The 12,999-nt window shown below is 38.4% G+C and overlaps 2 protein-coding genes across 9 annotated transcripts in view; both read right to left on the bottom strand.

The window, feature by feature from the left end:
- The window catches only part of fam193a (family with sequence similarity 193 member A), a 31,933-nt gene extending 26,880 nt beyond the window's left edge, over positions 1-5,053 (bottom strand). The window contains exons 1-3 of the mRNA XM_067405418.1: positions 4,742-5,053; positions 1,990-2,058; positions 1,479-1,718 (exon numbers count right to left, since the gene is read on the bottom strand). Of these exons, the coding sequence (XP_067261519.1) occupies positions 1,479-1,718; positions 1,990-2,058; positions 4,742-4,885 (453 nt within the window). The 5' untranslated portion in view covers positions 4,886-5,053. The remainder of the gene's footprint in view (positions 1-1,478; positions 1,719-1,989; positions 2,059-4,741) is intronic.
- Positions 5,054-8,904: 3,851 nt separating this feature from the next.
- The window catches only part of dclk2a (doublecortin-like kinase 2a), a 61,482-nt gene continuing 57,387 nt past the window's right edge, over positions 8,905-12,999 (bottom strand). For 4 of the 8 annotated variants that reach the window (XM_067404317.1, XM_067404318.1, XM_067404319.1 and 1 more), the window contains one exon: positions 11,786-11,918. Coding sequence is in view for 2 of the 8 variants with exons in the window: in XM_067404322.1 (XP_067260423.1) it covers positions 11,625-11,918 (294 nt within the window). In the remaining 6 variants the exon portion in view is untranslated. Of the gene's footprint in view, positions 11,919-12,999 lie in introns of all 8 variants that reach the window. The other 4 variants (XM_067404322.1, XM_067404323.1, XR_010896699.1 and 1 more) reach the window with 2 other exon arrangements.

Genomic DNA, 12,999 nt, shown 5'->3' with positions numbered 1-12,999 from the left:
GTACATTTTTATGGTAGTGCAGATTTTGTTGATGGAGTCCTTCCAACTATTAATAAATTAAGTCATTTTGTCTTGTTTAAATGAAGTCAACTGGGGTACTATGGAGCCTTTGCTGATTTTTGGGGGGGGGCTTATGTCTCAGAAGTTTGGGAAACTTAGCTCTAAAAACATCTTTATCAAAAAAATGTCGACAGAAAAACAGTACATACACCTGCCTGTGAAATCAATGTGGAGTGAAAATGAAACTACTAGGTCTCTTACCAAAACAATATAACATGGGATGTTAGTGGTAACACACAGCTGTCTTCATCACAGGTGCAAAGGGTAAAAAGTGTATCTTACATTATTATGAAAAGTACCGGTCTTAAACGTTTTGATAAAAATAATGCTTGAAGATACTTTTTTTTTTTTTTTTTTTTTCATCCTGCCCTAACAGTCATCTTAAGGCAGGAACACACCAAACCGACGGCAATGAAATAGTGGCAATGAAAGCAGACTGGGGGGGTTGGCTCATTTCAACAGCATCTGGGTCCAAAGTTGCCCTGACACACCAAACCAACGCTCGACAGCCGACAGCCAAAGAGCACATCCGTTCTGCGCCTGCCTAAGATGAAATGCCTTTCTGTACCAGCAGGTGGCAGTAGCTGAACAGCCAATCAGAATGATCAGATGGCCCGACGCACTGACGAGCTCCGACGGCGATGTCGAAACGGCCGGAAAAAAAGCCAACGAGGACCAACTTCAGCGACAGTGCAGAACACACTGAGAAAACTTAGTCGGACGACTAATAAAATCTGCCCGACAAGCTAAAATGTCAAACAAAAATGGGGTTTTACTAAGATAAATCAAGTAGTTGGGGGCAGTCGTGGCCTAATGGATAGAGTGTCGGACTTGTAACCCAAAGGTCATGGGTTCGAGTCTCAGGTCCAGCAGGGATTGACGGTGAGGGAAGTGAATGTCCAGCGCTCTCCCCACCCTCAATACCACAACTGAGGTGAGACCCTTGAGCAAGGCACCGAACCTCTAACTGCTCCCCGGGCGCCGCAGCAATGGCTGCCCACTGCTCCGGGTGTGTGTTCACTGCTGTGTGTGCACTTGGATGGGTTAAATGCAGAGCACAAATTCCGATTATGGGTCACCATACTTGGCCACATGTCACTTCACTTCACTAGTATTTGGCTGGTCATGTGATCTCAACATGAGACAGCACCATCCATGTCAAATTATGCTTATCTTTCCTTATTTAAAATATGACTGGGGAGATATTATTTGCTTTAGGGGTAAACCTTTTTTTAATGATCAACAATCAACAATTCTTTCAAATTATTAACAACACTCCTCTGACTGAGCTGAAAATGAGCATGTTAATTTTAGGAATGGAATTCAGACTCATTATTTGCCCAATTAGGTTTTTTTTTTTTTTTTAAGACTAGAGGCAAAGTAGAAACATGCAAGTGTTGAAGGAAAGAGAAACGTACCAACAGAGACTGGTCGAGGGAGGGCTGACGATCGTCCTTCTCCACGGTGCGTTTGCAGTCAGAGCAGACATAGAGAGGTAACTGAAGGGCGCTGGAAGATTTGGGTGACTGGGCTGCACCATTCTGACTGGATCCTCCAATATCCTGGGAGATGGCGTCCTTGCGCTCGCTGCGACACAGCAGGCAACGGTCACCAGGGGTGTAGGGGGCCCTCTGGTTCACCCCGAAAGTGAACGGGGTCTGTGTAAGAGACAGAAAAACAGATCAACTGTGACATAGCAGCTCTCCTTTCTGAAAGAAACGTAAAATGCCCATACTTAATATTCTCAAATTGCACTAATGGCCATCCAGAAATCAATGCTTCAACACTCTAGAAGACTAGAATAACGCTTCAAAACAGTAACTCAACTTACACTGGAACAGACTTTCAGGAAATCACAGCTGTGCTACCACACAGAGGAAATGCAAATGTGGCAGAACACTGTTGCAAAGTGAGAGATTTGCCTGTTACCTGAAGGACTCCAGAGAAGTCAGCGTTTACTGGCCCTTCTGAAAACTGTGGAGCGCCATTCAATGGGACCTAAAGAGAAAGCCGGTGATAAATCAACTCATTCCAGGCTCAAGGTTATAAACTTATTACAATAATGTAATTACATACACTATGTTGTTTACGACTTCAGCTCCAAGCTAAAACAGTGCCATCTGAATGCACTGCTTCTAGCTGTCAAAATGCAAGGAAAAATCCTTTTGCAACACCATACAGCAGAGTTAAATCTCCACTGGATAGAGGCTGACCCAAAATGAACCCCTGACAGTAGAAGAACACCTATTTTTATATAATAATTCTGTGGATGAGATGCTATATATGAGGAAAGTATTAGTTCTACATGTACAGGTCCTCTCAACTGATAGGTCACAACACAAAATGGATTGCGGGTCTTATGATAGAGCAGTGGACAACAATGCAGAATAAAATGCAACTAATGAAACAATCATCCATACATAGAGCAAAATAAGAGAAAACGCTTTCAACATCTTTTGTCGTTGATGTTAAAACAATGATATTTCGAAGCAAATTCATCTGTCACTTGGTAGACGCTAGACAAATTTGGCAGGTGCCAACATGGACAGATGGCATGACATGCCATGAACTATGCAAAGCAAAAGAAAATAAAAACTTGAATATATTAAAAGAGGATAAATATTATTTGTACAGACCAAAATTTGCATCATGTAGAGAATTATTGGTACGAAACACAGCATTTACAAATCAATAATATATTTTTATTTTTTTTAAGGTTGTTGCTGGGTCTTGAAATAAAACTGCAGAAGTATTTAATTTCCTGTGTTCCAGCTGTCAAATATTGTCATTTAAATATGGCAGTCAAGACAATGCAGCTATTCAGATAATTTCCTAATAAACCTAAATAAATACATTAAATAATTTTAAATCTGTAAAAGCTCACAAATAATGTCACAGCTGTTGTATGTGGCTATTAAAAGAATCCTCATTTTTTATTTAGAATAAACAGCAGGTTATCAGCTATTCAATAAATCAATGCTTGTGACAATACAGACAGCTAAGGCCACAATATAAAATTGCAAAAAATTAAAATGCTTTAAAGCTGATCAATGACATTTTTCCATGGTAAAGTGCTTCCTCAAATCTCAGCTTAATATGCAGATACAACATTTCCTAAGCCAATTGTTGTTAGATTAGTCAAATGACTAATGGCAATGAGCAGACCAACAGACACACTCGCTTCACCAATAGCCGTCTGTCCAACCAATGGCAGTGTTTAAGAAATCAGTTTGAGAAAAGAGAAATTACACACTTCAGCTTTAACCAAAATTGCTAGTTTTATCAGGAAAAGGAGGAAAATGTGATGTCTTGAGCATGTGCTTAGTTAAACGCAAAAATGTCTCAATAATTCAGCAACAACCTGCCAACAAGCTCTGTACAAAAGATTACAAAACAGCTTCACCTGAGTTAACCCGAGGTTATTTGGCTGTGTTATTCATGACAAAATATTGCAATAAATAATCCATATAAGGCCTAAACTTCTAAGAGACCATGTCATTAGTCAGAAATCATAGAGAGTTAGACATCCTCTCAAAGTTTTGACCTCTGGATGCTGAAATCCTATTAGCCGAAATCTGTTCACTGTACATGCAAGCAAAAGAGCCATGATTCAGTCCAGTGATGAAATGGTCTCTTTTGCTTGCTTATGTCAACAGAGACTGATACTCTTGTTAAGCTACAGATGTGGTTTCCTTGGAAACAGAGACATACCACCAGAAAGAATAAGTCTCTGACAAAGCCCTGAACACTGGACCCTGTGCTGTAAGAGGCCTATTCATTCCCTGACACTTCTCGGGCTGGACAGCATGAATACACAACTGAAACGAGAGGAAAGCAGCTGATAAACTGAGGTAAGTTTGTATATGTCAATGAATATGGTATATACTACGAGTTTACTGTGCTAAGTGACAATACATCGCATTACCTTTATGTCTAAATCACAAACTTTGTACGAGTCTCAATTTAAAACCACCGACAGACATATTAAAGGATTTGTTGACATTTACGGTTGAATATTTTCAAGCACTTCCGGTTTGGTCATACTTGACACTACTGCTTCAGTTCAGAAAAGCAATTATTACCTCAACTGTTTAATAACGCAATGCATGAAGTTTTAAATAGAGGACATGTGCTGAAAAGAATAAGTAAAGAAACGTGTAAGAGAATATTTTGATCTTGAACGACAAAAATAAAACGGTGGACTTTAGCATTGGGTCTGTCTATATAGACATGGTTAACTTACATTACTGTGGACTGCGGTTCATAAACAGTAACATGTTCAGCCTCAAGAATACATTTACTAATTTTTATCTAGGAAGGTTGATAAAACCATATGCTTATTGAAATACACCTGTAAACACATCAGCTAACCCGGGGAGCGCTTGACAAGTTAGCTTCACATCACTCCGAGCGACACAAATCACTCAAACCTCCACATCCGCGACATAAACTCGCTCTAAATATGCTTTTCACACGTCTTCACATTTTCTTCCCATGTTTCGATGATCAGACCAGGAAATGTTTCAGATTAAAGCTCTAGATCAGTGAAGCTCAGCTAAGGCTCCATGTAAAAGTGAAATCAGCTACAGGAGCTTCTCTTAGGCCTCCAATATCACTGAATGCGGACTAAACTACACCACATGCACCATCAACCTCCCCGCATGCCCCGGCTGCCGCTCACCTCTCCGTTGAGGCTGGGGATGGTGCTCGGGTCTCCGTGCGCAGTGCTGCTGGAGGGTGTTGGCGGAGCTCCGGCCTTCCCTGCGCCGCCGCCCCGCTTATTCTTCCTGCGCTTCGCTCCGCGTTTAGCGTCTGTAGGACTCATTTCTACACACGAAATACACAGACAGCGTTCCGTCCACAAACAGCAGGGTCTCTGGTGCAATGCCAGGCTCTGACGCTGCGGATACGGGTAAAATGTAGCTGTATTTGAGAGATATAATTTAAGAGCCTGCCAATCTGCTCACAGTATAGCAGACTTCAAATTCCAATATGGCCGACCCAACAGGAATTGGCCAATGGCGTTTACGACATGACGTAATAGCGTATAGTGCGCTTGGGGCTTGGGGCTTATGGGAAATTGAGTTTTAAGAGGAAGGGGCCACGTATTTTATTATTATTATTATTTATTTATTTATTTATTTTATTATTTTTAGTAATGTGTCTGTGTTGGTGCTGAAAATATTATTTTAAAATGTGAGTTGTAAGTGAATGTAAATGGCAAATAAAGCTCTTTGTTATTCTGATTTTGCTCTATTTTAAGTTCTCTCTCATCTACCTCTTACAGTGTTTTACATGTGCGTTATTTATATTATTTATATTTTCGTTTTCTTGCTAATACAAATGCTGTCCGACGAGGATTTTTTTTATTACTACAGCAGGTAATCGTAGTGATCATTTTTAGCCATTTGATGGCGATAATGAGCTAACTTGCGTTGCTATAGCAGGTGAAATCCAGTTTAGAGGTTATTTGCAACCAGACTAATCAGAATCCCGTATGTTTTTTTTTTTTTTTTTACATTTATAAAATATAAATATTCATTTTTTTTTACATTACATTACAGTCTGTTAAGCCTACAGATTGTTCAACTGATGCCCTCATCTGTTATCTGTGTCACCCATAATGAAAACCATTAAAATGAATGATTTATTGATTGCAATGCAGCTTGTCTAAAGACTCCAAATGTTGTGTATTTATTAATCGTTTGTTTATGAATGTAATTCCGATAATAATTTTAGAAAATATATTTTAAATGAAAAATTAATGATGTTGCCTATAAAAAAACTGGGGCACATTTTTTGGTTAATATCACTTGTGTAGACTTTTTATAACAATAGGCTACTTCTGTATTATTTTGTTATTTAAAAAATACACATACAGCTTAGAGCTGCAATTTTAATTAGGTCTATAGCTTAATGTTACAAGCCGGGGGAAAACAGATGGAAAGTAGGATATAACAGGTGTTGTGCCGTGCCGAATTTCTACCCCCGCCAAATTATTACCACCCTAGTATTGGTAGTTCCCTTTTGAGTCGGTCTCTCGACACTGTATCACTGAAAGGTAGTTCAGAGGAAGCTTTTGGCTGCAAGTAGACACGCACTCGTCGTTCCAGGACATCGAAGGCAACAAAAAAGCATTAGGCCTATACAGTGCTCAGCGTAAATGGGTACGCCCCCTTTGAAAAGTAACATTTTAAACAATATCTTTAAACAATAATAATTTAAACAATAAATGAACACAAAAACAATTTCCAAAATGTTGACAAGACTAAGTTTAATGTAACATCTGTTTAACTTATAACATGAAAGTAAGGTTAATAATATAACTTAGAGAACATTTTCAGTTTTACTCAAATTAGAGTGATGCAAAAATGAGTACACCACGCTGAAAGTCTCTGGAGAAAAGCTAAACTTTAGACCACAAATGTCTAATTTAACAAGAATTCAACCACAGGTGATTCTAAATATTCAGGTGTCCAGCAGACAGTTGACTATAAAAGGGTGTTAAAACCCCTTCCCATTTCATGCTGTCAGCAATGGCACCACATGAAAGAGAACTGTCACAAGACCTGAGAAAGACATTAATTTCTTTACACCAGAAAGGTGAAAAGAAAATCAACAAAGCTTTACTTATCTGTCAGAATACTGTATCAAAAGAAAAAAATCAAAAAAGATAGAACTGCAACCATCTCACAGAGAAGTCCAGGTCGTCCACGGAAGTAAACACCTCGACAGGAGCATCTTCTGATGAGAAGGGTTGAAGAAAATCGGCATGCAAGTTCACTGCAGTTATCTAAAGAAGTAGAAAGCCAAACTGGGGTGACTATCCAGTCTCTAAACGAGGTCATTCTCGAAGAATGGAAAAAGATAGATGTTGCAAAATGTCACCAACTTGTTCATTCCATGCCTAGAAGACTTGGTGCTGTCATTAAAAATCATGGAGGCCAGACAAAGTACTGATGTAGTAGTTTTTGTTGTGGGGTGTACTCATTTCTTTTATATTAAACTTAGTCTTTTCAACATTTTGGAAATTGTTTTTGTGTTCATTGAGGTATTGTTTCTACTTTTCAAAGGGGGTGTACTCATTTACGCTGAGCACTGTACAAACCTTTGTGGCATATAGGTCTTCTGATTCTGAATAAGGGATAGGAAATGGAGTGATGTGGGAAATGTGAATGTATTATTTATTTAATTGAGTTGACGTGAATGTTGTGTAGCCTATATTGTCATGTTGTATGTAGCGAGGCCAAAGAACAATTTAGCAGCCAAGAATGGACAAAGTTCAAGTATACGTAAGTAATGTTCAAGTATATTTTTTTAAGTATACTTTATGTAGTAATCATACTAGTATCAATGCACTAGTAGTAAATATAAGTGTAACAGTAGTTAATTTTCAGAACACAACTATTTTACAGCTATGTTTCTCATTTGTACTGCATCTGTATACTAGAAGTTGACTATTTTAATACTAGAAGTACATTTTTAGTATATGAAAGTACACAATGTAATATAGGCTACTCTCGGTAAACTAGTTTAATGTATACTTATAAGTTTTCTTTAAGTGAACATAACATCATACTTATAGTTTACTTTTTAGGCCTTTTATTTTTGCACTTTAAGTATACTACTATGTTCCTATTTCAAGTATAAAAAAAAATAATACCTAAATATCTTTAACTGTACTTTAACTCTTTCCATTTTAAAAACATTTTATTCTAGCTTCATGAATCCTTTTTAATCAACACTTACATGTGGGTAAGTTTCATTTTTTTAAAAAGGAAACATTTTAAACAAAAAGCTGAGAAAATTGCATTTTTGTCATAGACTGTCTGGCATTCAGAATGATGATCAAACACAGGTGGAGTAAATCAAGTCCATAAACACCCTCAAAGCTTCATAGTCCTCATTCAGTAACATTAGACAGTTTTGTTTTATATGCTGTTTAATGTTGGATGATCGCCTTATTTTACATTTGATTGAGCAATCTTCTATCGCTTGTTTTCTTGTATCACTTTGATCAGGAGATTCTGTCTTCTTTCAGAAGATGCGTAACAGCGCCCCCTAGAGTATAGCCTGAAAATTCAGTCAATGGCGACGAAAGAGTGAAGATTTTAAGTAAATTCCTATGTACACTACCAGTGGACTAGCCTACACAAAAAATCAGATACCCAGAATTAGGAATATATCTATTTTCTTTATAAATCAATATTTTCAAACAATGTAGGCTACTTTTATACTATACTTTTATATACTTCTAAGTATATATCGATCAAAAGAGTCCAAGAATAGGCCAAATATACTTGGACTTTTCTGTCAGTAGGCTTTAAGTCAAGTATACTTAAGTGCAAAAAGTATATTTCTGAGAAGTATATAAAAAGTAGACTGAAACTATGCTATACTTTCTTATTTTTAGTGTAAAAGAAGTATACTAATAGCATACTTGAATTAAGTTATTTTTCGTAAGGGTATAGGTACATGCGATCAATAAAATTGGGTAGTAGTCTTTATTGCTATATAGGAGAAAATAACATCCTTTACCTCGGGTGGCCTTTAGCCCCATTCTCAAGTGTGAGGGGCTCAATCTTAGTATAAAATATTTTTGCCTCATAATATGTGTAAAACAATATAAATGTAAAACCAATTGTTTAAGGCCTCGAATGGAAGCCTCTCAACCAACAGATGGCGCTGTTGCATTGCGCCTGTTTTATTGCCAGAGAAATTAAAACGGAGCTATTTGGTTGGTAGTTTAATGGGATCATCCCGTAACAAGGACAAGACAAGGATAAACAACAGCAAGATAATTTTATTGCATTTCCTTGATTATGTGATGATAAAGAACACTAATAGAAAATGACATCTATTAAACATGAAATCTAGCCTTCCAGAAATGATACTGAATATTGCCATATTTCTCAAAACCTTCAATACATGTCAAAAATTAAGTCTTTTATGCCATATGAATTTATTAACAAGCTTCATCACTCTCTTTGCAGGCCGAAATTTTGGGAAATCAGGGCCACAATGAGCAAAGAGATAACACAGACAGTACATGGAGAAATAGATGACAAATAAATCCAGGACAGATTATAATCTAATACTATTGCGACAGAGAAATCAAAATATCGTGCACTTAACGAGTCTCGCTTGAAAATATCAAACTATTCTAAAATACAATTTCACATTATGTCTAATCTGTACAAATAAATTAGCAAAGGAACAGAACTATTAACAATCCCTACAGATTTCTTGCTTTGCTGGCTCATATGAAGGCAACTCTAAACTACTGCAGAATGACTCCAGAACACAGTGCTAGGCACACCCTCTTAAGAAAACACACACCCACAAATGCAAATCTCTTTCTTGTGTTTCTCCAGCAGTCAAAATGTCAAGCAGTCTATTTTCAAACATACACTCAAAGAAAACATACTTTCAAGTTTCAGCAGGACAAGTTTCTTGCCAATTTCAAAGTCTTTCTTTCCAGTAGCATATTTAGATCCACCCTAAAACGTGCTTGCTAAATGAGACGCGAGCTGTTCACATCAGTAAATACAAAAGCAGAGCGGATCTTTGACATCCAAAGCACCTATACAATCAGTCAATGTTTTCAAACCCAACCTGGGTGCTGGAATGAGAAGCCAAACTGGAAGAAGAAAGCAGGGAGACGAGCAGACGACCACTATACAGACAGTTCTGAATGTACTGTTAGGCTGGAATACAGTACACAAATTGTGCTCAGTTATTTTTCAGTAATTTACAGTCTAGACGAGTCAATGCTGTAGTTGCTGAAAGTCAGAGGCTCTGCAGATTTGAGTTGACAGATTTCACAGAACATCGTGTAGTGAATGATGGGCAAAGACACCAGTTCTTTTAGCTTCAGACACATTTCTAATGCGTCGTAATGACGCAAGTGTTTCTGTGCGAGTTTGTTGCGTTGGGAACGACCTGAAAGTCTGCGGTGTTTAGTGTACCTTGTGTTTTAAAGGTGCCCTAGAACTTTTTTTAAAAAAAGATGTAATATAAATTTAAGGTGTCCCCTGAATGTGTATGTGAAGTTTCAGCTTAAAATACCCCATAGATTTTTTTTAAATTCATTTTTTTAACTGCCTATTTTGGGGCATAATTATAAATGAGCCGATTAAGGGCTACTGGCCCTTTAATTCTCGTGCTCCACACCCACAGAGCTCGCGCTTGCCTTGAACAGTACATAAACAAAGTTTACACAGCTAATATAACCCTCAAATGGATCTTTACAAAGTGTTCGTCATGCATGCGTCGGATTATGTGAGTATAGTATACTGTTATATTGTTTAAATTGATTCTGAATGGATTTGAGGCTGTGCTCCGTGGCTAACGGCTAATGCTACACTGTTGGAGAGATTTATAAAGAATGAAGTTGTGTTTATGAATTATACAGACTGCAAGTGTTTAATAATGAAAATAGCGACAACCTTGTCTCCATGAATACAGTAAGAAACGATGGTAACTTTAACCACATTTAACAGTACATTAGCAACATGCTAACAAAACATTTAGAAAGACAATTTACAAATATCACTAAAAATATCATGTTATCATGGATCATGTCAATTATTATTGCTCCATCTGCCATTTTTCGCTTTTGTTCTTGCTTGCTTACCTAGTCTGTTGATTCTCCTGTGCGCAGATCCAGACATTAACTGGCTGCCCTTGTCTAATGCCTTTCATAATGTTGGGAACAGGGGCTGGCATATGCAAATATTGGGACGTAACAGTCGGTGTTATGTTGAGATTCGCCTGTTCTTCGGAGATCAAATGAGATTTATATAAGAAGGAGGAAACAATGGAGTTTGAGACTCACTGTATGTCATTTCCATGTACTGAACTCTTGTTATTTAACTTTTAACTATGCCAATATAAATTCAATTTTTCATTCGAGGGCACCTTTAAAATATGCTCAGATTTTAAAAGTCATGTGGTATATTCCAGCTTTAAAGTCACAATAAAATCAAAATTGACAATTCTTTTTTTTTTATGGAATACTGCAGTATTATAAATGATTTTTCCATGCACATCATAATTTTTTTAATTAAAATTCATTGTGATCTTTAATCAAAATAACTTCCTGTCCCTCTTGCAGCGACATCTCTTCTCTTCTCTGATGACGTGTTTTTCGGGCACGAGGATGGGACAACCCGTCACTCACATGAGATCAATAGCAAACAATGATCCAATCAATTCCTGATGTACAAAATCAAGTCCTGCCCTATATTTTTTCTTGTTCGAGAAGCCGTTTCACTCAGATGCACATCACAATAGGTAAATAAAGACTGTGTCAACTTCTATTTCATGGTGACTTAACTGAATGGTTTGTGACTATCATACACTACGCAATTTTAGTCGTTGAAATCTGCAGACTGGCTCTGATGTTTGTCAACTCTTTCAGAATGTAATCTGAGCAAATCTTGTGTAGTGTAATCCAGTCTTTAGCTAGAATGAAGCTTTAAACATTTGCAGAGTTGCTATTTAATTATTTATGTATGTATGTATATTTGGAATTGTCTCCATACTGTTTCCTCTAAGTAGAGTTATTCTTCCTTTGGCAAGCCCTTGCTGGCCTCAGCCTCAGAATTGCATTCTGGGAAGTAGGGAGGTGGGGCAGAGTAAGGGGAGGGCAGGGGTGCTGATGGTGTATTGGGGGTTGTTGAGGCTAAAGGCTCAACCAGAGCAGCACTCCTAGAGTCCTCCAATTGGACAGATGACCGTCCCCTATTGGAGCGCCGTCTTTCTGGGTGGTTGGAGGAGGGGCTTTTTCCTGGAGGAGGGGTGCAGTTGTGATGCCGGCGAGAAAGCTGGATGATTTCCTTATCTAGAGCTGTGTTCTACAAGAGAGAGACAATACTGTATGTTAATGTTCACATGAGTTGCACCCACCCAAAAATGGAAAGGAAATAGAAAACAATTCAGTAGGGAAAGAGTAAGTGAGATGAAGTTACAATCTGGGAGGTCAAGAGAGAGATAAATTCAATCTTAAAGGGACAGTGCACCCAAAAATGAGAATTCTGTCATCATTTTCTCAGCCTTAAGTTGTTGCAAAAATGTATGACTTTCTTACTTTTGTGGAACATACACACACACACACACACACACACACACACACACACACCGGAACCTTATTGTAAGTGTTACCAACATTTTTAACACAAATAAAGGGGATGAGAATAGATTTTAAAATGTGCAATTTAATTAAATTAATTAAGAAAAAGCTCTGTCCCCCAAGTTTATGTCTGTGGTGTTGCCCCAGAAGAAAAAAGGGGGCATTCAATTTGGATTACTTTCTGTGTGTAAAGGTCATTGCAGGTGATGGTTGATCTGAGGGGTGCTTGGTGAGTTCATTTATTCTTTTAATTTTCATTAATGTTGCTAAATCTGATTTTTTTTATTTTTTATTTTTTTTATTATCACATTATATTAGAGCCTGTTGTTTCACTGATAACTTACAGATTTTTACATTTTAATCTAAAATCCATCCATCCATCCATCCATTTTCTTCCGCTTATCCGGGGCCGGGTCGCGGGGGAAGCAGTCTAAGCAGAGGCGCCCAGACTTCCCTCTCCCCCGACACTTCCTCCAGCTCTTCCGGGGGAATTCCGAGGCGTTCCCAGGCCAGCCGAGAGACATAGTCCCTCCAGCGTGTCCTAGGTCTTCCCCGGGGCCTCCTCCTGGTGGGACATGCCCGGAACACCTCCCCAGGGAGAAACAGATGCACGAGCCACCTCAGCTGGCTCTACTCTGGAGGAGCAGCGGCTCTACTCTGAGCTCCTCCCGAGTGACCGAGCTTCTCACCCTATCTCTAAGGGATCGCCCAGCCACCCTGCGGAGAAAGCTCATTTCGGCCGCCTGTATCCGGGATCTTGTCCTTTCGGTCATGACCCACAGCTCATGACCATAGGTGAGAGTAGG

The sequence above is a fragment of the Chanodichthys erythropterus genome, chromosome 12 (genome assembly GCF_024489055.1).
Source record: "Chanodichthys erythropterus isolate Z2021 chromosome 12, ASM2448905v1, whole genome shotgun sequence".
Taxonomy (NCBI): domain Eukaryota; kingdom Metazoa; phylum Chordata; class Actinopteri; order Cypriniformes; family Xenocyprididae; genus Chanodichthys; species Chanodichthys erythropterus.
The sequence above is the reverse complement of the archived record's forward strand: the minus strand, read 5'-3'. Positions and strand labels throughout refer to the sequence as shown.